We start from the raw sequence: 26,563 nt of genomic DNA on the forward strand, positions 1-26,563 counted from the left end.
TTCTTCCACTTTGAAACATCATTATCCTTATAGCCAATTCTATGATATATTATTACTACAACAGATATAGATTTGGGTGGGGCCGAAGAGATGGACACAGATAAAAAGAAAAGAGAGATTGTTTGTGCCATTGCCATCCATTCATCCTCACTCCGCTGATCCAGGGTCAGTTTGAGGCACTCATTTGTCTGGACTTTGGATCGATTGTGCGCCTGCGCACAATGTAGTTCGTCAGTCTGCGTGTCATGTTGATGAATGCTAAAATTGGGTAGTCAACATGTCTACCGCTGCTGCTCAACAAAACAATAACGAGGAAACGGGACTTAACGGTACGTACTGCCGCACGCTTTTATCCGCGCGTTCGGTGTCATAAAGTGTTTCTTGAATATGTTTTCGTGATTGTGGGTGCATTGCCTGGGACCAGTCGTAATTAAGATGTTATTGGAAAAGTTAAATCGCCTATAGAATTTCCTCTTCTTCTGGGCGGGGCGGAGAGTGATGTTAATATACGTCATCGTAAATACTCCAATGGAGTTGCGCTAAAGGTTTGATTGATTGATTTTCAACCAACCAGCTATAGGAATCTGGGGTGGGGAGGGCTGTAGCCAAAATAATAAAAAAAACAAGTTTCAGACAAAAGATGAAAGAAATATAGCCAGTCGTGGAATTACATTACTGTCAATGATTAGTGAGTAAGCGTTTGTATTGTGAGAATGTATAGGCATTTTCTGTAAATATTCATCTCCGTGATCAAATGTGTCGTAGAAAAACGTAAATAATATAATGTAATTAGATTAGAATATAATGTGCACTGGACAAAAACATAGAAAAGCCCAAGTGGGACATGGTCTTTCGTGCACGTACTTGCATGCGCACAATACTATTTGTGAGCGACTCTATATCATATTTTTTAGATTATTATTTTCTTTTCCTTTTCTTTTTGTTTACATAAGAAAGGAAGTAAACTGACACGTTAACATGTGTCACTGGGTTTTAAAGGCATCATCGAGCAAAATGAAAAAAGTAACATCTATTAACGAAAAAATCGAAATGTTTCGTTGTTCGGACAGATTTCTTTGTCCATCGAATCGCGATTGTCCCAAACGCAACGAAGCGAGAGGTTTGTTTACATGTTCTACTTCTGCTCAAGGAACAGCGACTCGCAGCTCATGTTCTCTTGTTATGCAATAGCTCACAAGGGAATGGACCGTACGTGACTCTTATGTTAACTGCATAGTCAATGGATCATCATCATACTGTATAGCCGAACCACAGCCACTACATTAATATAAATTGTATTTGTGGGCTCAAAATGTGTAGTCTGAGTCTCACATCATCACACAAGGTTTACATTCTCTCTGAGTCTCCGCCACTGCTGCTGGCTTCTAGGGATTGCATAACTCCCCTCCCTCCACCCCTGTCTGTAAATAGTAAATGTGCAACCTATTTCTAGGGCAGTGGCACAAAGAGATCTATGCTACCTTGAATGCTGTGCTAGCCTACAGATGCAAAATGATGTATGTTCATTTGATCTTTTGGCTGATTTGAACTGTGGAAAATCCTTTTGCACAGTTATATCTATGTATTGTCATGATTTGCACAAATTAACCCTGACTTATGCTTGTGCATAGGGTCCTGGGTGGAGCTAGAGATGAATGGGAACACAGGGACACAGCTGGGTGTTCCGCCCAACCCTTCTGTTGGAGCCACCGCAGACCCACTGAATGGCAATACAGGGGAGAGTCCCGCTCCACAGACCGGGGACCATGTGGCACCAGAAGAGATTGACGAGAGCCTGGTCGGTGGATTGGAGCATGTGCCGTCATCGTCCTCCATCCACAACGGAGACATGGAGAAGATCCTGCTGGATGCACAGGCTGAGTCTAGCCGAAGCAGCTCTGCCTGTAATAGGTATGGCTGAGGGCCAAAGACAACGATTTTGTCTTCCCAATAGAGCATTATTTTCTGTCTATATATTCCTTAGTTGTTTTTTTAATTTGATGTGTATGTTTTTTCCATAATGCCTCAGTCCCCACAGACCACCCAGTCCAGATCAAGATGAGGGTCAAATCATGTTTGATGTAGAGATGTCAAGTGCAAAGGGAAGCCAGGTAAAACACAACAGAAGTCATATTATTTATTATTATTATCCTACTATTAATTAGAGAATGTGATTGACCATTAGCATTGTACAGACAGTGAGGAAGCCGGATTTGAATGTTTCCCAAATTCAAGCTGTTTATTAGCGTTTTCTTCACACTTCTGTTCAATTCTGGGCAAGTCTGTTGTCAGGGTTACGGTCCTGTCCTCCAGGCCATGGGATCTGTAGACACACACACACACACACACACACTTAGGAATGTTGCAGTGATGAGACACACACACACACACACACACACACACACACACACACACACACACACAAAGTCAGGAATGCGAATGGGGAAGTGAATTTACATGGCAGGTTTGCAGAGAGAGCCTGTGCGTTACCGGGTGTGTGTACCCATTTCTCTCTTCTGTAAGCTTGTCTGTGTCCACCGGTATGTGGGTCGCACGCAAGCGCGGGTCACGCATGCACCGGGTGCGTTTGATGTGTTGTTACTGTCTCATCTTCCAACAGGTATGGAATAACTTATGTGGAAGCAAGCACATACATAATCCCCATAATGTACTTCTATTCACCTAATTTTGCTAAATTATTTTTATTCACCATAAATATACACTCCTCCATGGGCTGCTCCTTTCATTATGATGCTCCCACATTCTCATGTAACCCTAACCCACACCCACCTAACCCACACCATTTTGGAGCACATATCTTCGAACGGCTGAGACCTGATTATTAATTATTTTGTATGACCTAACCTTGAATTTTGATAACTATTACACTGTTAGACACACTACCATATGTTACACTTTATCTGTAGTCAGAGGAGGAAGGACCAGATAAAGAGGGAGAGGAAGATATCCTGATGGAGAAGGGGATAGACTGGGTGGCCGATTGGTCCAGCAGACCAGAAAACATTCCTCCAAAGTAAGTCAAATTTGGAACAAACGTAACTACGTACTTTTGGTTGTAGTGGTAAATATCAGTATTTACTTCATACATCACTAAACAGATTCATTTGAATTTGCCTGATTTTTATTTAGGATAAATTCATCAATTATTTGGTTAATTGTTTCAGCTATACTATTACATTCACCTACCATTCACCATTATTATTAAAATGCAAAAACAAATAAAGAGCTCCTACATTGCTTTGTTTTATCGATTGTTTAACCAACTCATTCATTCTTTCAGGGAGTTCCATTTTAAGCATCCCAGACATTCATCATCTCTTAGTATGAGAAAGAGTGGGGTTATGAAGAAAGGCGGCGTCTTCTCTGCAGAATTTCTCAAAGTCTTCATTCCTTCCTTGCTCATCTCTCACATTATTGCTCTTGGCCTTGGGTGAGTCAGATTTTATACACACCACAGAGAATGAGAAGAATATGTTTGCATTGTATTTTAATCTTTTTAATAATTATGGCATGGTTTGATTTGTGAATTGGTTATATTTCATGCATTTTGTGTATTTGTGTCTTTTGTAGGGTTTACATTGGAAAGAGAATTGCCACACCCTCCACCATTTCGTACTAAATAAGAAAGAAACAAAGCAGTGCCTGCGTGTGGTGTCAGAGTCTACAAGTTGTTCAAACAACCTCATGTGGTCAAGTCCTCTCTCCCTCTGGCTCTATGCACCCACATTTCTCTTCATGTTTGCATTTAGTTGTCACAGTCTAGATTTGGTTCTAGGACACATTTCAAAATGTGGTTGCACTGCTTCCCATTCTGGCACTGAATGGAAAATATCACTATGATATATTTTGCATTCACCCACATTCAGTCACTATCAATAGTAGAGTCCAAAACCTAACAGACTCTGAAGTTCCTACATGAGAGAATATTACTGATCCTGTCAAACAAAACCTGATTTGATGTCTGATTGTCTGGGAGTTTGGGATTTACTAACTTCCATGCTGATGTTTTTGGTGGATTTGTTGGAAATCGGGCAACCTAATCCCAGTGCAATTTATTGTGAAAAGGAGGCCAGCTGCATCTCTGCCTTAGTGTCCCAATAGGCAGAGTGCTTGAGCCAAAAATATGTGGACATGTCACAGAAAATAATTCAGCTGGGTTTGAGAGTAGAGGGGAGTTATTGCATTGACCTTTTATGCTCAATATTCATGGAAGTTGTAGGGAGCAAAAACTGCTGCACAGTGGGATTCGTTTTTAAATTCCACAATTTATAATAGTTGTGGTCAAGGGTTGATTTAGAAGCTTTATGTTTCTTTGTTGAATGTTGGGAAACTTAGACACTCTGATACAGTGTGAAGGCCCAAAGGTTTATGGTGGGGATCATAGATGGTTGAATATTTTAATGGAAATCACTGGCTGGATAATAATTTTAAAAGCTAAGTATGTATCCTATCCTTTGTTATTTTATTTGACCTACATATCTTTTTCAATAACACGCAATACCACAACCGTGGCAACGTGCCAAATTTGTATGTCATTCACCTCTGCACATGGGTGATATACATTGGACTTTTCTTTTTTCCTGAAATGTTGAAATATTTAAATATGTGAAAATAATTCAAGCTGTGACCTTCCCCTAAGAAACTACACCTCTGTTTTACATTGTATAATTTGTGTATTCATTATCATATTACTTACATGTGTAGCATATCTTAAACATTGTGGCAATGTATTTGTTGCTAATGTTTGTTTTTTGTTGTCTTGTTTAACAATCGCCATTCTGATAATTGCTGAACTAGCAGTGGTAGGTTTGAAAACATTTTGGGGGCCTCGTTTATGAAAGTGTTTTTTGACTTTATCCTAGAAGCCATCATATGATCATTTCAAAAGACATGGTGGAAAACATGACAATTATTATAGCAGTCATGTCTAGAATTAGATTTCTTTATAAAGAACATCTGTTAAATCAATTTTAACATCAAGACAACCTTTTGTGGCTTGGATTTGGTCATGAGCACAACATTTGCACATTACCAACTTTTATGAATGAGGTGCCACCTCTCCTGTTGAACTTAACTGCTTTCCGCTTTAAAGGAGAAGAGGAACATAATTGGTGTGTTGAAGATTTGCTTGCCTCTAATCCAGATTGTTTGCATGCCTTCATCTTGATACTAGCACATTTAATATCTTAGATTCATTGGGTTGTATAAGCGAGATCAGTTTTATCATTTTAATTTTATATGCATTGTTATTGCTACTTTTTATACAGCACACTATACTGACCATTGCTTGTATGCAGGGCAGGGCCCTCAGAAATTTCAAGTATTATACAAGTGTTTATTCAAGCAGTGATAATAACGGGTAGCAGGAATTGAGAGTTGTGTTAAAATCATAGGTACAACTACATTGTAACCATGTTCAAAAACTACAATTAAAATGTAAAATTCCTCATAATGTTCTACAGTACTGTCTTCCTTTCGCCCAAGTAAGTAATAATGTACATTTTTAGTAGTCGCATACATGGGGCATTGTTTGCTAAACTTAAGTTACTGTACAACCCTTATCATTTAGTTGTTTGATGCATGTAGCCAAGCCCAGGAGAAACTGGGTCCTTTCCCACAATCTATACTACTTTAGTTTACAAGGAACTTGTCAGCATGAGATGCATATAGCCTGGCTACAGCTTATTACTGAATATGGACAAATTAATGTCATTAACAAGCTAGGGTTCACACATGAGGATTTTGAGCCCAGCAGCTTGATAAATTTAATGCATAGGTCCACAGGAAAGAGGGCTTTTTGTGTTATCATTTTTGCATCATTGTAGCCTATAATCATATCACTCAGACATTATTCAACCAATCAATCAAATTGCATGCAGTTTAGACTGCAACATTTAAAAAAAAAATAAAGCAGGCATTTATATTGAGCAGGGCGGGGCACTGCGCATGCCCCATAGCTTTTGTGGCTCTCACGTCTCGTGCTGTTGGTACCTCTGCCTCTCACTGGTCTTGAGGGACCTGATCATCACAATAATACTAATACGCCTTCACAATAACGCCTAGCCCTGCAGCGTTAGCTAAGGCATTTATATGTTCGCTGACGTTTTTGATAAGACAATAGTTGAGTAATATAAGGTGTGTGTAGCGTATAGCCTACTGCAGTGGTGTGAATTTGCCCTGGGCGTCGCCGTCGACTGGCCATCCACCCATCCATCCAGGCATCCAGGCAGCAGACCAGAGCATCCATTCCTTGCTACTGTAGCTAACGTTAGCCAGGAGGAGGCAAGGAAGGCACAGCTGTGTGGTCAAAATGTCGGGTTTAAGTTACCAGGGAAAGAAAAACATTCCACGCATTACAGTGAGTATTGTATGATTTTATATATAGGCTACATATATATGTCTTGTTATTTCTTTTTATTTTGCACTAACCTCTTTTAAACCAAATATGCAGCAAAATATTACATCTTGGATGGTTGCTACTAACGTTAGCCAAGTCTGTCCCATCCATCCATTCATTCGTTCATTCATCCATTCATTGATGCTGTGACTGTCATTAGCTACTGTCACATCACAGAGCTACCATGCTATCTATCACTGGTTTGCAATAACCCAGTCATCATTGTCCATGTGATGCAAAGTTCGAGCTTGCTTTTTTATGCATTTATCGCATGTAATTTCGCTGGCCTGGTTTACCCCATCCAGTCTGCGTTTTCAATTTGTAGCATTGGATGAAAGTACCAGGCTATATTGTGGGGGACAGGTTCCATCTACTCAATGGATTAGATTTGTGACATCCTATTGTGTATCCAGCTTGGCTCTCCATCTTCATGGTCATGTCAGGCAATTCTGCATCAATTAACGTTTAATGTAGTTCAGTTTTATTTGGGTTGCCATCCCCAATCCCCACCCCCCAGACCCTATAACACATTACCTGAGGCTGAGGGGATTTATTATTCAGTGTCCTAGCTTTTATTTGAAGAATTTAAGCCAGCTCAGTGATCCATCCACCATCCAACACAAATATTAGGCCTAGCAATCGGAGGACATCATGATGGTTTAAAGTACTAAAACCTCTTCTGTAAAGTAGGTCACCGAGGAACATCCACCATAGCCCATTGCTTTATGCTTTGATCATAAAGCATTTATAGCCTGAGTGCATGTAGCTATGGCAGGGAAGGCAGTTTAGTATATGAGGCAAATGTATAGGGATATACCATGACACCCATCTATGTTGTGACACTGACAGGATAGACAGTGATTTATTCTTCTTCTTCTTGTAAATAGCTTTGAGAACTTCATCCAATTATTCCTCAGCAAGCTGTTTTGTACCTGAACAATCACTGCTTACCTGGCCTCAAAGATGATGTCTTAGACAGGATGGCACTATACTGTGGGTTTCAATTTCAAATGTGCTTCTGCTTGATTAAGCAATAAGCATACATAATGGATTTAATGATCATAATACACCAAACGAGCAAGCTGTACTGTTGATGGATATAGCTGTAATCAAGTACAACTGTATTTTTAACAATTATTTAAAAGCATTTCGGAATTTGATGGTAAAGAAACAAGAAACTGCAAAAACATAAAACGTGTTATTATAATTAGCCTTATAAAGAGTAAAGAGCATGATTTATGCAGTTTTAAGTTCAAACAATGCTTTGCATAAAATAATGTACTGTTTATTAAAGTAAGTGCATTACATTGCATTATATTGAACTAAATATTCATCCTTAAATTGTCATTTTAGGGTTTGTTCCACAGTCAGCAGTGCTATTTTGATCACACAGACAGCACAGAATGCATCTAAAATTGGAGTTAGGCTATATGTCATGACCCACTTTATGACATATAAGATCACATCAATACATCTAGTGAACACATTTAATGTATAAGCCCCATCTCTATGTCCATCCACCCTGACCATTAGTGACTGGACTACATTGCACTCATCTTAGGGCATGTTTCTTCCTGTGGGATGGGGAGTAAAGCTCCATCTTCATTAGCTCCACCTAGGGCTGTCACCATTATGCAATTTTACTTGACGATTAATTGTCATACAAATAATTGCGATTAACGATTTAATTACGTTTCTGTCGGTGAACATTATGGGCCATTACAGGGGAAAAAATACATTTCTGTTTGACTTAGGCTTCGTAAAGAAAAGGTGCATATATGACAATAACTTACATAATTCAACAACTTTATACTTTCTATGAATACTTGTGCGCAAGCAGAGCGTGCCATGAGGTGCGCTCACCACTGGCGATGCCAGTGCTGTTCCCTCACTGCCTGTTAATGGTGACATGCCAGAGATGCTGCCATGCTGGTCCCTGATTGGGTTAGGGGCTTAAACAAGAGAGGACACCGACATGTACATACCCAGCCGATCGCAGTACTTGCGCGCTCAGCTTGCGCAAGTAACAAGAATGATGTTTATTAACAATGTCTGTGGCAACCTAGGTGGGATTATTCCTAACACCAGAGAATCTCCATAATTCTAATGGTGTTATTGAATTAATTGATTTCATTTGTGCATAGTGTATTTTTGTTGATCTTAATGTATTGAACACTATACTAGACTTGTCTGTGATGAGAATTGTCACCTCCTTCTTTAGAGTGACCGTCTCCTAATCAAAGGGGCGAGGATAGTTAATGATGATCAGTCATTCCTGGCAGACATCTATATGGAGGATGGAGTCATAAAGTAAGTTTTCGTCACATTTCTTGGCTTCCTTTTCTTGAACCTTGCAGATTTAATTAGGTGACAATAGCAGTGCTACAGTCTGATGAATAGAACTGTCTTGTAGGCTACTATAAATACAGCCACTGCTGCTATTCGTGGTCCAATATGACCCGATAGCCTAATTATCAGGTGCTTTATCAGGAGTGGGTGGGTGATTTCCTCCCTTTGCTGGTTCATGCCACTGATCAACTGAGCAACAATAAATAATTTGGCTGAGAATGTACAAGTATGCAAAACCCAACCATACGTAAACGACTCAAAGTCTTGCACAAAAATACATTATTTGGAGTGATAGCTTGTAATTACAAGCTGCATTGGATCTATAATGTGCTGTGACAATAGTGTTTATACTTTGATATACCTTTTCACATGAGGAATACTTGTACGCCTGTGTAGATTTGACAGAGATATATTCCTTTGAATCCTTTTCCTACAGTATATATGATATTATTTTATGGTATGTATGGTATTACCAAGTAATTAGATATACAATACATTATCTCAAACTCAGAATCCGTCTTCCTCATTCTTTCATAAAGCCACTCGCCTCTCATTTCACATCTTTCATTTCTCTCGTCTCTCTCAGGCAGATTGGAGAAAACCTGATAGTCCCTGGTGGCGTGAAGATCATTGAGGCCCATGGGCGCATGGTGATTCCCGGGGGAATTGATGTTCACACGCGCTTCCAGATGCCCGACCGAGGCATGGTCTCAGCAGACGACTTCTACCAGGGAACCAAGGCAGCATTAGCTGGGGGAACTACTATGATCAGTAAGTACTAGGAACTAGGGCATTAACGACTTGTGATTTTTGCAAGTCGACTCGACTCAGTAAAAAGTTGAGTAGAAGTCGACTTTATCGTTTGATGACGTCATCACATCACACACGACCCCCCAATTATTTTGGGGGTTCCCCAGATGAGGTGAAACATTGTTTTCTCACTCAACTGTAAACAAACCAACATAAAGATTAAGTGTATAGAGGGTATCATCACATTTCTAAAGTGCCAATATAAGGAATTTTTAATACCTCTAAAATGACAAATTAAACATTGGCCCAATTGTCAAATATATAGAGGCAGAAATTGTGAAAATAGCCGATCTACATGCTCACAACGCCTCGCAACGCGAGGCGTTGTGAGGCGTTGTGAGCATGTAGATCTGCTATTTTCACAATAGAATGTTTTTTTTTTTTTTCAACTTCGACTTTCGACTTTCTCTTGTGGGAGTCGACTTGTGTAATGAAGTCGACTGAGTCGACTTGTCGACATTTTTGTTAATGCCCTAGTAAGTACAGAACCTGTGCGTCCCTATTCAAGGGGCGAACATTCATTGCAAATAGACAATTTGGTGTAGAGGGAAATAAGGAGGGGGTCTAGTATAGTATAGTCAGTCCCATGGGGGATTCCGGTCAACTAAGTATATAGGATTTAAGTGGCTAATCTCAAGACAAAAGACCTCAGCATTTCTCTAGTGGCATTGTCAGGCAGCTTTAATGAAACAGTAATCCTCTTCTGAGCAATGATATCTCTAGCAGCAAGTGTGCATGTGATGTCAAGCGTGTGATCGCATTTTAACTTGTGGGCTGTGCACAACAAAGCCCACCTGTACATCTCTTGTTTACAGTCGACCATGCGCTGCCACAGCCTGGTGTGAGTCTGACTGCAGCCTTCAACCAGTGGAGGGAGTGGGCAGACAGCAAGTCGTGCTGCGACTACTCCCTGCACGTGGACATTACTGAGTGGCATAATGGCATGCAAGAAGAGATGGAGAGCCTGGTGAAGGACCATGGTATGCACACACACACACCCAACTGTCTGAGTTCATACCAGGACACACTGTGTAGCCTAACAGCGTTTTGCCACATGACTGAACAAACCGCTATTGAGCTGACAACCCCCCACAGTTCTTCCTTGTTTGTTGTTTAACCAGGACAGTTTCATTGAGATTAAAAATCGATTAATTAATTAATAATTATAAACACAGTTACAGACAGAAAATACAAAAGGGGACAATACATAATTAATAATAAAAATAAAATAAAATAAAATAACCACATAAATGAAAAAAAAAACATTGGCATATTAAGGAATTATTTTATTTGAAATGAAAAGCTTTTAGTGAAATTAATCAAGCCCTGGGGCACCAGTGGACATCACTATTCCTCTTGTGAAAAGCTGCTATTTGTAAAAATGCTTTTAGCACAAATTACACAATGTGACTCTTCAGCAATAATTTGGTTTGTTTAATAGATTGCTACAGGGATGACATCTTTTTGTTGGTTGACATTCAGCTATGTGATATATCCATGGAATGGTTTTATTGGATTATGGATAAATTGCGGCTTATAATACTCACAATTGGCTCAACAAGATAATCTCCACAAATCAGCACACTGCTGTGGATTGTTCACAGTATTTGAAACACACATCATGTATAGTAAAAAGCCCCAAAAGCACACAAAAGCTTAAGCTTTATTGTTCACGGTTGACATTTCAGTTGTGGAATATTTTTTATCTGCACATTTTCTGACGGAGACTGCAAACGACTTGTAACCTTGATTGCATGTAAAAGTAAAAATCTTGATTGTGTTCAAGAACAATCACAAAAAAAGTAACAGGTTTAATGGGTTTATAAAAAAAAAGAAAACAATAATCAATTAGAATAGAAATCATCTGTTTTTGCGGGGACATTCGGAAATTGTGGTCGATATGATCTAAAAATAGAAAGAATAGATCTTGAAGCTCTGAACGTCCTGTGATGCCACACATTGCAAGTGTGTAGATCTGCTATTGCTCGCTGTTTTTGTGTGACACTGATGTACGACAAAGTATAAAAAGTGAATCAGACTAATAAAACGTTTTTGCATTGATTCGTTGCTATTTAAAAAAATTAACCAAAACTAAAATATGCCTCTCGATTATTTGATTAATCAAAAAAGTCAATAGAATAATCGCAACACCTAAAGTTGATTCTCCTGATTCTGATTCAATTGACATGGCAAAATCTTTGCTCTGAGCTTAAATCACTCGCTCTTAATTTTCTGGTCTGTGTTTATATCCTTCTGTTTTTACTTTCCTCTATGTTCTGTCTTTTCATCCTTTTGCTCTTCTTATTTTATCCGTGGCTGCTTTCTGTAATTTTCTATCTGCAGGTGTCAACTCTTTCCTGGTCTATTTGGCTTATAAGGATATTTTCCAACTGTCTGACTCTCAGGTATGCTTGGCTCACGTATCGCTATTAAATGGACACTGGAGGCTCTCTTGTCTCTCTCTCTCTCCGCTGCTTAGCTTTCTTCGATGTTGGCAGGCTAACTTGCATTCTGACCAGACTACTAACAAGACAAAAGATTGTATACCTACTAACTAGAAAAAGGTGTATGTAGTATATTATTATATGCTATGGAATTGAGACCCAGTTTATATACAATCACTCTCCTGTAGATGTATGAGGTCTTCAGTGTCATCAGAGACCTTGGAGCCATTGCACAGGTGCATGCTGAGAATGGGGATATCATTGCTGAGGTAAAAAAAAAACAACAACATTCAAATGTTTAAAAAATATATTTAAAGGAGCTATTGTGAACTTTTTCTTGAAAAACAGATGCTAAAATAAAAATGTTTCGAAAATATTTTATAAAAAAATAAGCTTCATATATGTGTTTCTATTAAAAAATGACCACAAAAAGTGTAGAATAATGATAAAATAATCATTTTGGCCATTGTCAGGCTGACACTTTGTTTACATTCTAGCCTATTCTTTGATAGTGTTAGACTAGGATGTAAACAAAGTGTCAGCCTGACAATGGCCAAAATGATTATTTTATCATTATTTTACGCTTTTTTTGAATTGAAACACATATATGAAGCTTATTTCTTTATAAAATATTTTTGAATTATTTTTTGGAGCTGTGTGCAGCTCCCTATACGTGGCTGTGTGGGTCTGTGTGTCTGTCTGTGTGTGTGTATGTAGCCTGACTTCGGCGCGTAACTAGTGCCGCACCATTTACGCCACTCGCGCAATATATACATCAAAATGTGCGGCTCGGACGGGAATGGTGTTCTATTACCTTTCGTTCCGATCCGCCTTACCATGCCGACGTAATCGGCAAAAAACGACGCTTAATTGTCCCCATTGACTTATAATGGGACAATGCAAGAAATCACTTTCAAGTATTTTTCTCTCGTAAACCATAGGAGCTACAGTTTCAAACCTCGGAGAGGAGATTCATAATGATTTTAAGAATGAATCGAAAAATAATTACATCACTCGGCCTCATGGTTGCGCTATAACGGCCCACTTTACGTTTTGCCCCGTAACTCTTGAACCGTAGATCGGAAAATTAAAATTCTTTTTTCCCTGGATTCCTTGGGTCAAGACGCATCTCCCCATATAGGCCACGCCCATTTGCGCCAGGATAGATTTTCCGCCATCTTGAATTTTCTCCAAAACACACTTTTTGCTCCTTTTCCTACATATTTTCTTCAAATGTCACAAAAATCGGTACACATGCTCTACACACACACACACACACACACACACACACACACACACACACACACACACACACACACACACACACACACACTAGGGCTGTAATCTAGCCCTGTTTTAGGGATTCGAACTTCGGGGGGATTTTCGGAACGAACCATCGAACCTTCGATGGTTCGTTCAATTGAATAAAAACCGAACGTTCGGACGTTCGAACCATCGAACGTACTGTACCTTTAAACAGTGTAGGAAACTAGGAAATGTTTTAAATGCGCTGTTTTATCCATTGAAAACGCGTGGATGCGTGGCCGCATTAACACCTAGGCTAACACTTGGAAAATCCAACCCAATCGGAGAAAATGTCGCACAGTTTGTTGACGAACAGGCTCAATGTATAGCGGAGTTGCACGGATGATGATGATTAGACTTGGTGACTGCATCGGAGCTCGTCGCGTTCGGGCTAAACTGGTCTCGATGTAACAACCCCATACATCACATTGATTATAGATCCTTTAGGGGGTTGCAATGAAATCCATCTTTGCTCATGCTTAGGAGAAAGGGATGTTTAATCTTTGGGTGCGTGGATGGCTGGGTGTTCGCTGTTCAAAGCACACACGTCTCTCTCTGCCCAGGACAGCTGCTCTCACTCACTGTCAACAAGCGTGTGTCAGCGAGGCTGATTCGCCACCCGGTTCGCGGCCCCAAATAGGAGCGCAATTGGAGCGGAGGACGGTCCTTGATCGCTCCAAGCTGTTCTGGTGCATTTTATAACTACTATAACGGTCACCATTAACTGTTAGTGTTTACCGGTAGGCCTAACTTATTTCGTATCTGGCTATCTCTACTACTGTGATATTCTGAATAGGCCAATCACATTCTGATAATTATTTTTCGTGTAAAAAAAGAAAAAAAAAAAAGAAAAAAACCTGAACCCATTAATTTCGAACTTCGATTGCCAACGTAACGAACGAACGTTCGAACCTCCGAAGGTTCGCTTGCAGCCCTAACACACACACACAGCTCCACTTCACACGGGTGTGATTTTTTTATTTTAGCATCCGTTTTTCAAGAAAAAGTTGACTATACAGTAGCTCCTTTAATTTATGCTGTATATACGGTATATATATATATGATATCTGTATCTTTTCCTTTTTTTATCGTAACAACATTGTTTGTATTTTGGGTCTTTTTAGGAGCAGCGCCGCATTATGGAGTTGGGCATCACTGGTCCAGAGGGCCACGTGCTGAGCCGTCCAGAGGAGGTACTGTACTGTATTACTGCCATTAATCTCTGAAGTCTGATCTGCCCTCTCTTATATCAGCTCAATGAAGCTTTAGTAAAAAGTAAAAAAGAAAAAGAGTAATCTGATAATTAATTCAGTGTATATAAAATATATCGTTTAGCATTACATTTGAATAAGAATCAAATTACTTGAGACCAGAAGTAGTTAGGTACTGTTTATAATATCATAGTAGCCATGAGTCATTCATAAAACCAGCATGGCAGCCAAATAGCTGTCTGGCTTAATTTGTGTGTGGTCTGTCCTGTCCTGCTCTGCAGGTGGAAGCTGAGGCAGTCAACCGCTCTGTCACCGTAGCCAACCAGACAAACTGCCCTCTCTACATCACCAAGGTTATGAGCAAGAGTGCTGCTGATGTCATTGCCCTTGCCAGGAAGAGGGGTGAGGAAGAAACTAAACTTGGCTCCATGTTCTTCACTGCTAGGTCTTCTCCAGTTCTGTGCAGTGACTTTTGCGGTCTGACTTTTGACACTTTGACACTGGGGGTGTGGGGTGTGTGTGTGGCCTGTCTATTGTAATTAGGTGCTGTGGTTTACGGAGAGCCCATCTCTGCCAGCCTGGGCACTGACGGCACCCATTACTGGAGCAAGAACTGGGCTAAAGCCGCAACCTACGTCACCTCTCCGCCCCTCAGTCCGGATCCCACCACCCCCGACTACCTCAACTCTCTGCTCTCCTGGTAGGTGCTCCAATGACAGGGTCCTAAATATAGCTCAATCCCCATGGTAAATGTGTTTTATATCCACCCAGCCATATTTCATCCTTACTGGCATCAAATGATCTTACCAGGGTGCTGAGTACAGTAAGATATATCGAGAGAGAGAGAGAGAGAGAGAGAGAGAGAGAAATGGTCGTGCCATTGTGAAAAAGAAGACGCTTTTTACATAAGAGCTTAGGTGGTCGATGTTTTTTAGACAGACTAAACAAAAGGAGAAAAATAAACATAGACATTTTCTTAAATGTGTTTGAAATAATGAGATGAAGATTCAAATTGTTTCATAGGCTTAGAAAGAGCTATTTAATGTTGCATAGTATGGGTCACTTTCAGACCATAGACATAGATAAATATGTATGCTCCATGGCATCAATGCCGCTATTGGTGAGAGCAAGTACATACAGTATATGAGGGGCAGCTGGCCATAACTCCACTGCAATAAATATGCCTGAGTCATATTCAGAACCACCCTCAAAACCCACCTCTTCCATATTTGCTTTGCTTTCAACATCTAACTCCACTGCAATTATTATCTTTAATGTTTTTAATGAATTGCATTTTCATAATAATAATGAATTGCATTTTCATAGCGCTATAGCCCTAGTGCTCAAAGCACTTTACAATGGTTCATTCATTCATACATTGGGATGTATGAACGTTTTTATTCCTTAGTCTTAGTGTTTTTCCCCTAATAAAGCTGTTTATTCTTAGTTCTCTCTTGCCCACCCTGTAAAGCATCTATGGGTACTCAGAAAAGCACTATATACATTTTTGATATTATTATATACCCGAAACTGAAACCCCTTTTTCTGTTTTAATAACATTACTATTATTATCTATGTACAGGTACGCTAAGGTGTTTTTACATGAAGACCCAACGTCACTAGTTTAACTAAATGTCTAACATTTGTAACAAGCCAAACCGCTTGACAATTGTTTGAGAATTCACTGAGTTATGATTTAAATTGTGGAGAGACTTCCTGTTTCTATAGACATACATGGGGCAAACAGGCATTAGGAGGCCCATTGACATATTTCTGCGAGCAGCAGCAGCAGCCAATGCGGTATCTATCGACGATTCTACGTGTATATATCTATGGTTCAGACAATGTTCAGTAGAAATGCTAAAGGCACCTCTGCACCTTTGCCAATAGGTGTCAGTATGGAGTTTAAGAACAGCTATTGTAGTTGAAAATTATGTTTCATCTTTTGTTTTATTTACCTATCTATGAGAACATAAGAGATATCCTTTTCAATAAAAATGTCTTCCATTTATGTTAATATCTTTGAGTTTGGATGATTATGAAAAAACTTGAGGTATGTTTCATGAAAGGAGCTTATGTATGTGGTGAATTTGTGTATGTGTCAAGCTTTGGAAAGAAGACAGAACACTATGTATAAATCTGATCTGTAATATATTATATTGTATGTATTACCCGGTATGTAATTCAAACATGCTGTAATTGACCCTTTTTCTCCAGTGGGGACCTACAGGTCACCGGTAGTGCTCACTGCACTTTCAACACCTCCCAGCGTGCTGTGGGCAAAGACGACTTCACCATGATCCCAGAGGGTACCAATGGAACCGAGGAGAGGCTCTCCATCATCTGGGACAAATGCGTGGTAAGGGAGAATACACATACACAGTGAAATCCTGCTTCACTGTTAAATCACTTTCAACCTTTTTTCTCTCGAAAATAGCACATCTACAAACTCACAAAGTGTCACAGCTTGTAGGTCGTACAATGAAGTATAAAATTGACTTTTGGTTTTATTTTTACTGTGTACACTCTTTAAGACATGTATTTATACAGGGTTCCTAGCATCAAGTGTGTGCTACTGTATACCATGGTTGCGACCGTCAGGGAGCAGTTTACTATGAAAACCTCCACCGGCCGTCCGTCCGTCCGTCCGTCCGTCCGTCACGTCACACGTCACACCTTTGTTTGTGTACGGTGTGATGTCATATATCTTCAGTATGACATCACACCACATGTGTAAACAAACCTTTGTGTACGTTGCTGTGGCAACAGTCTGTTGTTGCTGGTCTGTTAGTGTACGTTAGCAACCACCTTAGCAACCATGGTTTTACCCTAGCAACCAACTGTTTACCCTAGCAACCAACTGTTTACCATAGCAACCATGTTTTTTTACCCTAGCAACCAACTGGGCATAAAAGGGATTCTGTTAGGGATCTCCATATATGGGCATAAAAGGGATTCTGTTAGGGATCTCCATATATGGGCATAAAAGGGATTCTGTTAGGGATCTCCATATATGGGCATAAAAGGGATTCTGTTAGGGATCTCCATATATGGGCATAAAAGGGATTCTGTTAGCTGTTAGTGATCTCCATATATGGGCATAAAAGGGATGCTGTTAGGGATCTCCATATATGGGCATAAAAGGGATTCTGTTAGGGATCTCCATATATGGGCATGAAAGGGATTATGTTAGGGATCTCCATATATGGGCATAAAAGGGATTGTATCCCAGATGATGCCATGTGGTGTGATGTCATTTGTATACAAATGTGGGCGGCAACAACAGACTGTTGCCACAGCAACGTACACAAAGGTTTGTGTACACATGTGGTGTGTTATTGCGACCGTCAGGGAGCAGTTTACTACCAGTAAGACTCCCTAATCGGGAGATAAGCGACCGTTGGTCGCTTATCTCCACAAATATCACAACCTCCACCTCTCACGTCATACGGGTAGCCATAGTTACACCTGGAATGTTGAATCTCCATATATGGAGATAACCTACGCATCACACAAAGTCTGACCTCACCAGCCCATACTTGGGCATGGACGACTTATATCTCCATATACGGAGATGGCCATATATGGAGATACGATGACATCACAGAGTCCACAGCTGATGATGTGGCGTGATGTCATACAATACACAAACAAGCTCTATATAAAGGGGCAATTCTCACCAGGGAAGAGAGCATTGCCTGGAATGTTGAATCTCCATATATGGAGATAACCTACGCATCACACAAAGTCTGACCTCACCAGCCCATACTTGGGCATGGACGACTTATATCTCCATATACGGAGATGGCCATATATGGAGATACGATGACATCACAGAGTCCACAGCTGATGATGTGGCGTGATGTCATACAACCAGTAAGACTCCCTAATCGGGAGATTAGGGAGTCCACAAATAGTCCACAAATAGGCCAAAAGTTTGTTTTACCAATTATTACACTCTATGTGAACATTTACATCAACAAATCCCAAGTACTGGTTTTTAGGGGTGTAACGAAGGCTCTCAATTGCGCTCAAGACATACGGGCAGTTGACAGTTTGCCATGGTTACTCATTGAAGTTGAATCTCCATATATGGAGATAACCTACGCATCACACTAAGTCTGACCTCACCAGCCCATATTTGGGCATGAGCAACTTATGTCTCCATATATGGAGATATGATGACATCACACAGTCCTCAGCCGATGATGTGGCGTGATGTCATACAATACACAAACGAGCCCTACAGTATAAAGGGGCAATTCTTGCCAGGAAAGAAGCATTTCTTCGACTCAGACCTTATCGCCAGGGTTGGCTTATAGCTTATCATCACATCCAACCATCTCCAATACTCGGCTAGTTCTCCCAACAAGACTTCAGAGCCTTCCATGCGATTCAAGGCCACTCGGTTAAGTTCTTACCGGACACCACTGCGTCGGTTATCTCCATATATGGAGGGATGTGTTGGTTATCTCCATATCTGGAGATTGAACCTTCAACGATTTTGACATCTTGTTACTAATCTGTCGGTAGATAATGCCGGTCTTATATAAGGGTCATTTGTGTACGGTGTGATGTCATACTGATGTCAGCAGTGTGATGTAATACTGATCATACTGATGTCAGCAGTGTGATGTCATACTGATGCGGAGATATGAGCAGGGCAAAGGTGTGACGTGTGACGTGTGACCGACGGACGGCCGGTGGAGGTTTTGATACTAAACTGCGACCTTACGGTCGCAATAAACAAACAAGCCCTATATACTGATGCGATACGATGACATCACGCCACATCATCAGCTGTGGACTCTGTGATGTCATCGTATACAATAAACAAACAAGCCCTATATACTGATGCGGAGATATGAGCAGGGCAAAGGTGTGACGTGTGACGTGTGACCGACCGACGGACGGACGGCCGGTGGAGGTTTTCATAGTAAACTGCTCCCTGACGGTCGCAACAAACCTTTGTGTACGTTGCTGTGGCAACAGTCTGTTGTTGCTGGTCTGTTAGTGTACGTTAGCAACCACCTTAGCAACCATGGTTTTACCATAGCAACCAACTGTTTACCCTAGCAACCAACTGTTTACCATAGCAACCATGTTTTTTTACCCTAGCAACCAACTGGGCATAAAAGGGATTCTGTTAGGGATCTCCATATATGGGCATAAAAGGGATTCTGTTAGGGATCTCCATATATGGGCATAAAAGGGATTCTGTTAGGGATCTCCATATATGGGCATAAAAGGGATTCTGTTAGGGATCTCCATATATGGGCATAAAAGGGATTCTGTTAGCTGTTAGTGATCTCCATATATGGGCATAAAAGGGATGCTGTTAGGGATCTCCATATATGGGCATAAAAGGGATTCTGTTAGGGATCTCCATATATGGGCATGAAAGGGATTATGTTAGGGATCTCCATATATGGGCATAAAAGGGATTGTATCCCAGATGATGCCCTGTTAGGAGATCCACACTAACAGAATCCATATATGGTCCTACCGACAGCTGCTATAAGCCAACCCTGGCGATAAGGTCTGAGTCGAAGAAATGCTTCTTTCCTGGCAAGAATTGCCCCTTTATTAGGGTGGGGGGATAAATGGCCTAAAATTAAAAACTTTGGAAAATGATTACGCCCATTTCAGTGATGGTGCATTGGGTCATTTGGGAGATATTTTGTATTGGGAGTTGGTACCTAGGATGAAATAAACCCCCCACCCCACCCAAAAAACTAAATCGGACATGTTTTTTCCCACTTTTCCACCCAATTTTCATTAAAAACATAAATAAAAAATCTTAAGAGAGGACTTTGGTTTACCTGGTAGATGTTGCAAAGTTATAATGTTATAAAGTACATTTACATAATGCATTATGGCTCCTGGTTGACTGCAAGTATAGCCCCCATAGTTAGTAAAGTCACAAATACAGCCCTGCCAATTGGCGCAGCCATATAAGCAGTGGCACGCAGGGCTGTGCAGAGGGCACTGAGTGGTCAGGTGTTCGAACCACAAAGATGGGCCCTTCTGTGGGTGCGCAGCACGTGTCGATTTTGGGGGTGGTCTTTTTGTGGGGTCCCTCGTGCCATTTCACACCAGAAATGTACAGTAGCTAGCATATATAACTTAGAATCAAAACGTTTTTAGCATCCAAAAGTGCACTTTGAGGCAAAAGGGCAGGTGCCCAAGCAACCCACCCCACTCTGCATGTGCCTGTGATATCCTTACATGAGGGACACGAGGGACATGGAGGGACGTTGTGTGCAGTGGTCTGCAGCGTTTCACACTTCGGGGGGGTCGGGAGGGGTGATTGTAACACCCATAGTTAGTACAGCCAAGACCCAGCCCTGCCGGGTCTTGGCCCAGTCAGGCCAATCTGACTCAGCCCTATTGGCACGACAGGTTGTGCATTGGTATGGCGAGTGGGAGCCTTGGGTTCACATGGAACCCTTTGAACATGTGCTACTACCACCAAGATCTGCACCCGCGGCTTCTGTGTCACCGCGGCTGCCCTCCTACTCATCGCGTATCATCATAGTGGCATTTTGTGGCCAACGACGGCTGGGTCCATCGCTCCAGCGCCATCCATTTTCAGGGCTAGTTGATTTGGCAGGTTGTTACACACTCTTTAATGGATTCCAACTTCCATGGCCACGGTCCTGCTGTTTATATCAACCAACACCTTTAATGGGGTGTGATGAGCGATTAGTTTGCGATTAGAGTTTGATTCATCTTTTGCCCCTATACTCAGGTAGGACGACCGAGTTGCATGTCAGGACTCCAACAAAGTTTCCTCTGGCTTTGCCCAGCCCAGCCATAGTTCACCATCTTTCGGGTCCCATCGTGTGGAGCGTGCACAATCGCACCTGGGGCAGCCTGGGCCATCCTTCACTTTAATTGCGCCACAGGGTTTCGACTTTCGAGTGAGCCCTACGACTCACACAGGAGTTAGACTCCTTGGTCCGTGTTTCAAGACAGGTCTGGTGGGTAGCCAAAATTGTCGCCAACCCCTCACGCCCGCTGTACGAGGGCCAGTCCCTGCCCGGGCAGCACAATGTGGTCAGGACGCACTGGGGGCAGGAGGAGTTCGACATTCGCACCAAGGGCGGGAGGAGAACCCTGTCCAGTGACGGGGCACCCATAGACACCAGAGTCTCACCCAGTACTCCCAGTAGCCCTCAAGGACTCAAGGTGTCGGCTGCGGTCTCATGAGAATCGCCCGGTGCCCCAGTCATTGGGGGTTCTTGCAGGCTTGGCCGTCCTCACAGGAGGCCAAGGAAGCTACTGCAGGGACATCCACGTGAGGAAGTCCAACAGAGCACGGGTAAAACGGCAAGACTCAGACCCAGTGGGGAAGGCGGGCGCGCCCAGTGCGATGTACGTTTTGACGTGTTAGGCATACGTGGACTGCGTATGCGTGGAAAAGCCAGAAAACTACATTATTTCGTGTTATCTTTCATTTTAAAGCGGGATGAGGGATTATTTTCAAGGTACAGTGTTACTTTGAGGTGTAACAGTTCTTCTATTTATTGTGTTTATTAATTCCCAAATGAGTTTTAAAGTATTTATTCAACAGTATATATGCAAACATTAAGAATAGCTCATGCATACCAGGCGGAATTGGCAGAAAAGGCCCCTTTTTGGGGTATTTTTTGATTTTCAAGGGGTGGGGGGTTATTTTCAAGATACAGAGTTACTTTTGGTGTCAAAAGTCTTGTATTGATAGTGTTAATCATGTCCCAAATGGGTGTGTTAAAATTTTGAACTTGATGATTATCCCCCCACCCTACCTTTATACTATGATTTGCACGCAAACGAGTGGGCGCGCTTCCAGAGGATCAACAACAACAAAAAGCAGCAAGAACACAAAGCCATTGACAAGGCCCTGCAGAAAATGCATGACACGCTGCTGCGCCACACTCAGCACCCCTAAAAACCAGTACAGTATTTTCTGGACTATAAGGCGCACCTGACTATAAGGCGCACTGTCAATGAATGGTCTATTTTCAAACTGTTTTCATATATAAGGCGCACCTGACTATAAGGCGCACATAATAGACGCTACCGTTGCGTTATGCATCAAACAGATGGAGATGTGCTAAAGGGAATGTCAATGTCAATGAATGATCCATATATAAGGCGCACTGGACTATAAGGCGCACTGTAGTTTTTTGAGAAAATTAAAGGCTTTTAAGTGCGCCTTATAGTCCGGAAAATACGGGTACTTGGGATTTGTTGATGTAAATGTTCACATAGAGTGTAATAATTGGTAAAACAAACTTTTGGCCTATTTGTGGAGATAAGCGACCAACGGTCGCTTATCTCCCGATTAGGGAGTCTTACTGGTGTTACTGACTATGATTAACAAATATATTTCATCTATAGTATAATGTTTAAGACGTTATCTCCTCTGTCCCACAAGGTGACTGGTAAGATGGATGAGAACCAATTTGTGGCGGTGACCAGCACCAACGCCGCCAAGATCTTCAACTTGTATCCCCGCAAGGGCCGCATTGCTGTGGGCTCTGATGCTGACCTTGTGCTGTGGGATCCAGATGTTACCAAGATCATCTCAGCCAAGAGCCACAACCTGGTGAGATGTTAACAAATGTTTGCTCCTCCTTATGGTTCTAAACCGGTTTTGAAACTTGAATTTTAAAACATTATACTGCAGATATTACATTTCATTTTCTATGCATACATCACAAAATTATAATGTTCCCATAAGTAACACTACATGCTATGGCAATCGCCCTATGCAATATAAGGATAATATGGCCCAGATCATTATCTATTTATTCAACCCCCTGACCAACCACCGAGTCTCTCAGAAAGGGCATGTACCACGTTGAACGTGAGAATAGTGTTCAATGCGGATGGATTTAGATTTTAAGTGCACGCAAACGTGCACTTCTTAATCTGAATAATGCATTCTATAAATAGTATGGAAATATCTCCGCTGTCACTGTGCTGGATTTAATTTAAGACCAGCCCCACATTGGTCAAAGGCGCAATAAGTCATTTTGACTAAGATTCCAAGGTGACAACAATGCGCCAGACGACACCTCATTTTAGGACCGCCAACGCGATGAACCGAGTTATTAGACAACATGGGCATGAAAATCCATGGTTCTAAACTAGCAAAAGATGCTGAAGAAGCTTATCAGGAAAGCTGGCTCTGTCCTCTGTACCACTGTGGAGGAGGTTGCAGAAAGGAGGACAATAATAAATAATCATAAACATTATTTTTATAGCACCTTCATGACATGAAATGCAGCTCAAAGTGCTTTGAGCTGCATTTCATGTACAGATGAATAAAGCTTCCAGCGTCCAGGACAATTAACCTCTTGGTCTTACCATTGCCTGCCACCCTTCTACATCAGAGGTTCTCAACCTGTGGGTCGAGCCCCCAAGGGGGGTCTCCTAATTATTTTGGGGTGTCCCCAGATGATTAACTTAATGTGTAACATTGTTTTCTCGCTCAACAGTAAACAAACCAACATAAAGTTTAAGTGTATAGCGGGTATCTGCACATTTCTAAAGTGACAATTTAAGGACTTTTTAATACCTCAAAAATGTCCAAATTGTCAAATATTAGAGGCAGAAATTGTGAAAATAGCTGATCTACATACTGAGCAATAGAACTGTGTTATACAAAATGCAATTCCTCAACTATTACTGTTCATCAGGGTGGGGGGGGGGGGGTCCCCAGTTAAAATATGATTAGTTTGAGGGTCGCGGCCTGAAAAGGTTGAGAACCAGTGTTCTACATCTGTCTCATCAGAGCTCTCTTCACTTCTCCCCTACAGGCGGTGGAGTATAACATCTTTGAGGGCACTGAGCTGCGTGGAGGTCCTCTGGTGGTCATCAGCCAGGGCAAGGTTGTGTTGGAAGAAGGTAACCTTCACACCACAGAGGGCTGTGGGCGCTACATCAGCCGCAGGCCTTTCCCTGACCATGTGTACAAGAGGATAAAGGCACGCAGCAGGGTGAGTCCTTTATTCCTTTTACCACAGGGGTCTTCAACGTTTTCAGGCCAAAGACCCCTTAGCTGAGAGGGAGATGAAGCAGGGACACCCAACAACTTTTTTGTAGATTCCATATAGTTTCATCGTTTGACAGCACAATCATCAGTGTATTTTGGATTCATGTCAATTTTTGTTTTCAGATATTTAACCATTTGAACTCTCAATACTTAATAAACTCAACCTTTCACTCTGTACTTAGTCTGCTCTTTCTCCTCTCAACACCAACTGCGAGGCGTTGTGAGCTTGTAGATCGGCTATTTTTGGCTAAAGAATATCTATCCTAGGGTTCAAGTGGTTAATATAAAAAAGGAGAAAAAAAGTTTCTATCACACAAAGATTTGGAGGACCCCCTGCAGTAACTCTGAGGACCCCCTAAGGGTCCCGGAGCCCTGTTGAAGGTATTCCTTTTACCACATTGTAATCAGCTGAACCTGCCGTGAATAGAGTTCCATACTGTATATGGATTGACGAGTATAAATTATGAAATGACTCGTGAATCGACTAAAGATTTATCAAATACAATATTTCTATTTGAAAACAACAAATAATGTTAATATTATACAATTAAATAGATAATATTTTGACTGCTGGCTTAACAATCAATTCAAGATTTTTGTTGAGAATTTTTAATGAGCATTTGTGATGAGCATTTACGATACCATTGCCTTATATTGCCATCATTCTATGATCTAAATTATTTGCATAGATTAACCAAACAATAAACTATGAGAATATTGTTATTTGCTGCTATAACAAGCATCCAACCCAACAGATGTTGAATATCATAAATTGACTGATGAATGTCTATGTCCTTGGACATCACAGCTGACAGAGCTGCGAGGAGTTCCCCGGGGTCAGTATGATGGTCCAGTGTGCGAGGTGGCTGGGACCCCCAAAGTGATGTCCACAGTGTCCTCGCTGAAGACCTCCCCTGCCAAGCAGGAGCAGCAGGAGCAGCAGCAGCTCGCAGCCCAGCCCGTCCGCAACCTCCACCAGTCTGGATTCAGTCTGTCTGGTGAGTACCAAAACCAGGGGTGGGGAAAGTACTCACATTCTTTACTTAAGTAAAAGTGTCAATACTGAAATGTAGATGTACTCTGTAACAACTAAAAGTCTGGATCTGGAATTCAAAGTATTGGCACAAAAAGTACTTAAATTACCAAGAGTAAAAGTACAAAGTGTTTGAAAATAGCAGATCTACAAGCTCACAACGCATCGCGCGATGCGTTGTGACTGCTTGTAGATCGGCTGTTTTCAAGCAGCCTAGGTATAAAATAGGGCTAAAGTGGTTTATGTATGTTTTATAATATAAGTACAGTACTTGAGTAAATGCACTTAGTTACTTCACACCACTGACGAAAACAGAACTGCGGCAGCCTCGAGTTGCCCAGTGTTTGCATCACCTGGCCTTTGCAGATGTCCAATTATTACCTGAAGGTCAATGTATCTGTCTGAATCTCTTAATCACAGGTGCCCAAGCTGACGATAACATTCCTCGTCGCAACACCCAGCGCATCGCTGCTCCTCCCGGTGGACGATCCAACATCACCAGCCTGGGCTAAGCTGTGGTCTCTGTGAGCCGGGGTGTGGGCAGCGAGATACCAGAGGCTGTTTGCTGCACCGTCACTGCTCGTGCCAGAGGTTGTTTCATCTGGGTGTTGACACAGCCTCTGGCGCTCTGACACATCCCACACCACAAACAAACAAGCACTCCGTCCCATTTTTTGAGAACACACTAAAAACACTTTTGAGTTCTGTTTTGTTCTAACTTCCTGCTATATTCCATTCTCATTTCGACGGAAGAGTCAAGTGAATTGTTGAGAATATGCACTGGTGGTGGAGTTACAGTATACTAACTGCAAAGTAAGATTATGCATTAAAACCTTTAGGCTATAATAGAATCATATCACTGGAACTCACCATTTCATGTTTTTTTGTTGTTGCAGTGAACAAAGTATATACTCAAGTAAATACTCAAGTATTCAAAAGTACATTTTA

At 41.4% G+C, this 26,563-nt stretch overlaps 2 protein-coding genes across 2 annotated transcripts; both read left to right on the plus strand.

The window, feature by feature from the left end:
* The first annotated feature begins 247 nt into the window (after positions 1–247).
* bnip3la (BCL2 interacting protein 3 like a) lies at positions 248–5,455 on the plus strand. The gene is made up of 6 exons (XM_080739368.1): positions 248–329; positions 1,632–1,911; positions 2,030–2,111; positions 2,928–3,034; positions 3,302–3,451; positions 3,592–5,455. Exons 1-6 carry the CDS (start codon positions 278–280, stop codon positions 3,638–3,640), a joined length of 720 nt encoding a protein of 239 aa, XP_080595494.1. The 5' UTR covers positions 248–277; the 3' UTR covers positions 3,641–5,455.
* Positions 5,456–6,331: 876 nt separating this feature from the next.
* Positions 6,332–26,127, plus strand: dpysl2a (dihydropyrimidinase like 2a; the record flags this gene model as incomplete). The annotated part of the gene is made up of 14 exons (XM_080738393.1): positions 6,332–6,379; positions 8,640–8,728; positions 9,354–9,538; positions 10,393–10,557; positions 11,921–11,982; positions 12,210–12,290; positions 14,451–14,519; positions 14,819–14,939; positions 15,081–15,237; positions 16,755–16,896; positions 22,960–23,130; positions 24,347–24,526; positions 25,391–25,580; positions 26,036–26,127. 14 exons carry the CDS (start codon positions 6,332–6,334, stop codon positions 26,125–26,127), a joined length of 1,752 nt encoding a protein of 583 aa, XP_080594519.1.
* Positions 26,128–26,563: the final 436 nt, after the last annotated feature.

The sequence above is a fragment of the Nannobrachium achirus genome, assembly GCF_963921795.1.
Source record: "Nannobrachium achirus genome assembly, chromosome: 12".
Lineage (NCBI taxonomy): Eukaryota > Metazoa > Chordata > Actinopteri > Myctophiformes > Myctophidae > Nannobrachium > Nannobrachium achirus.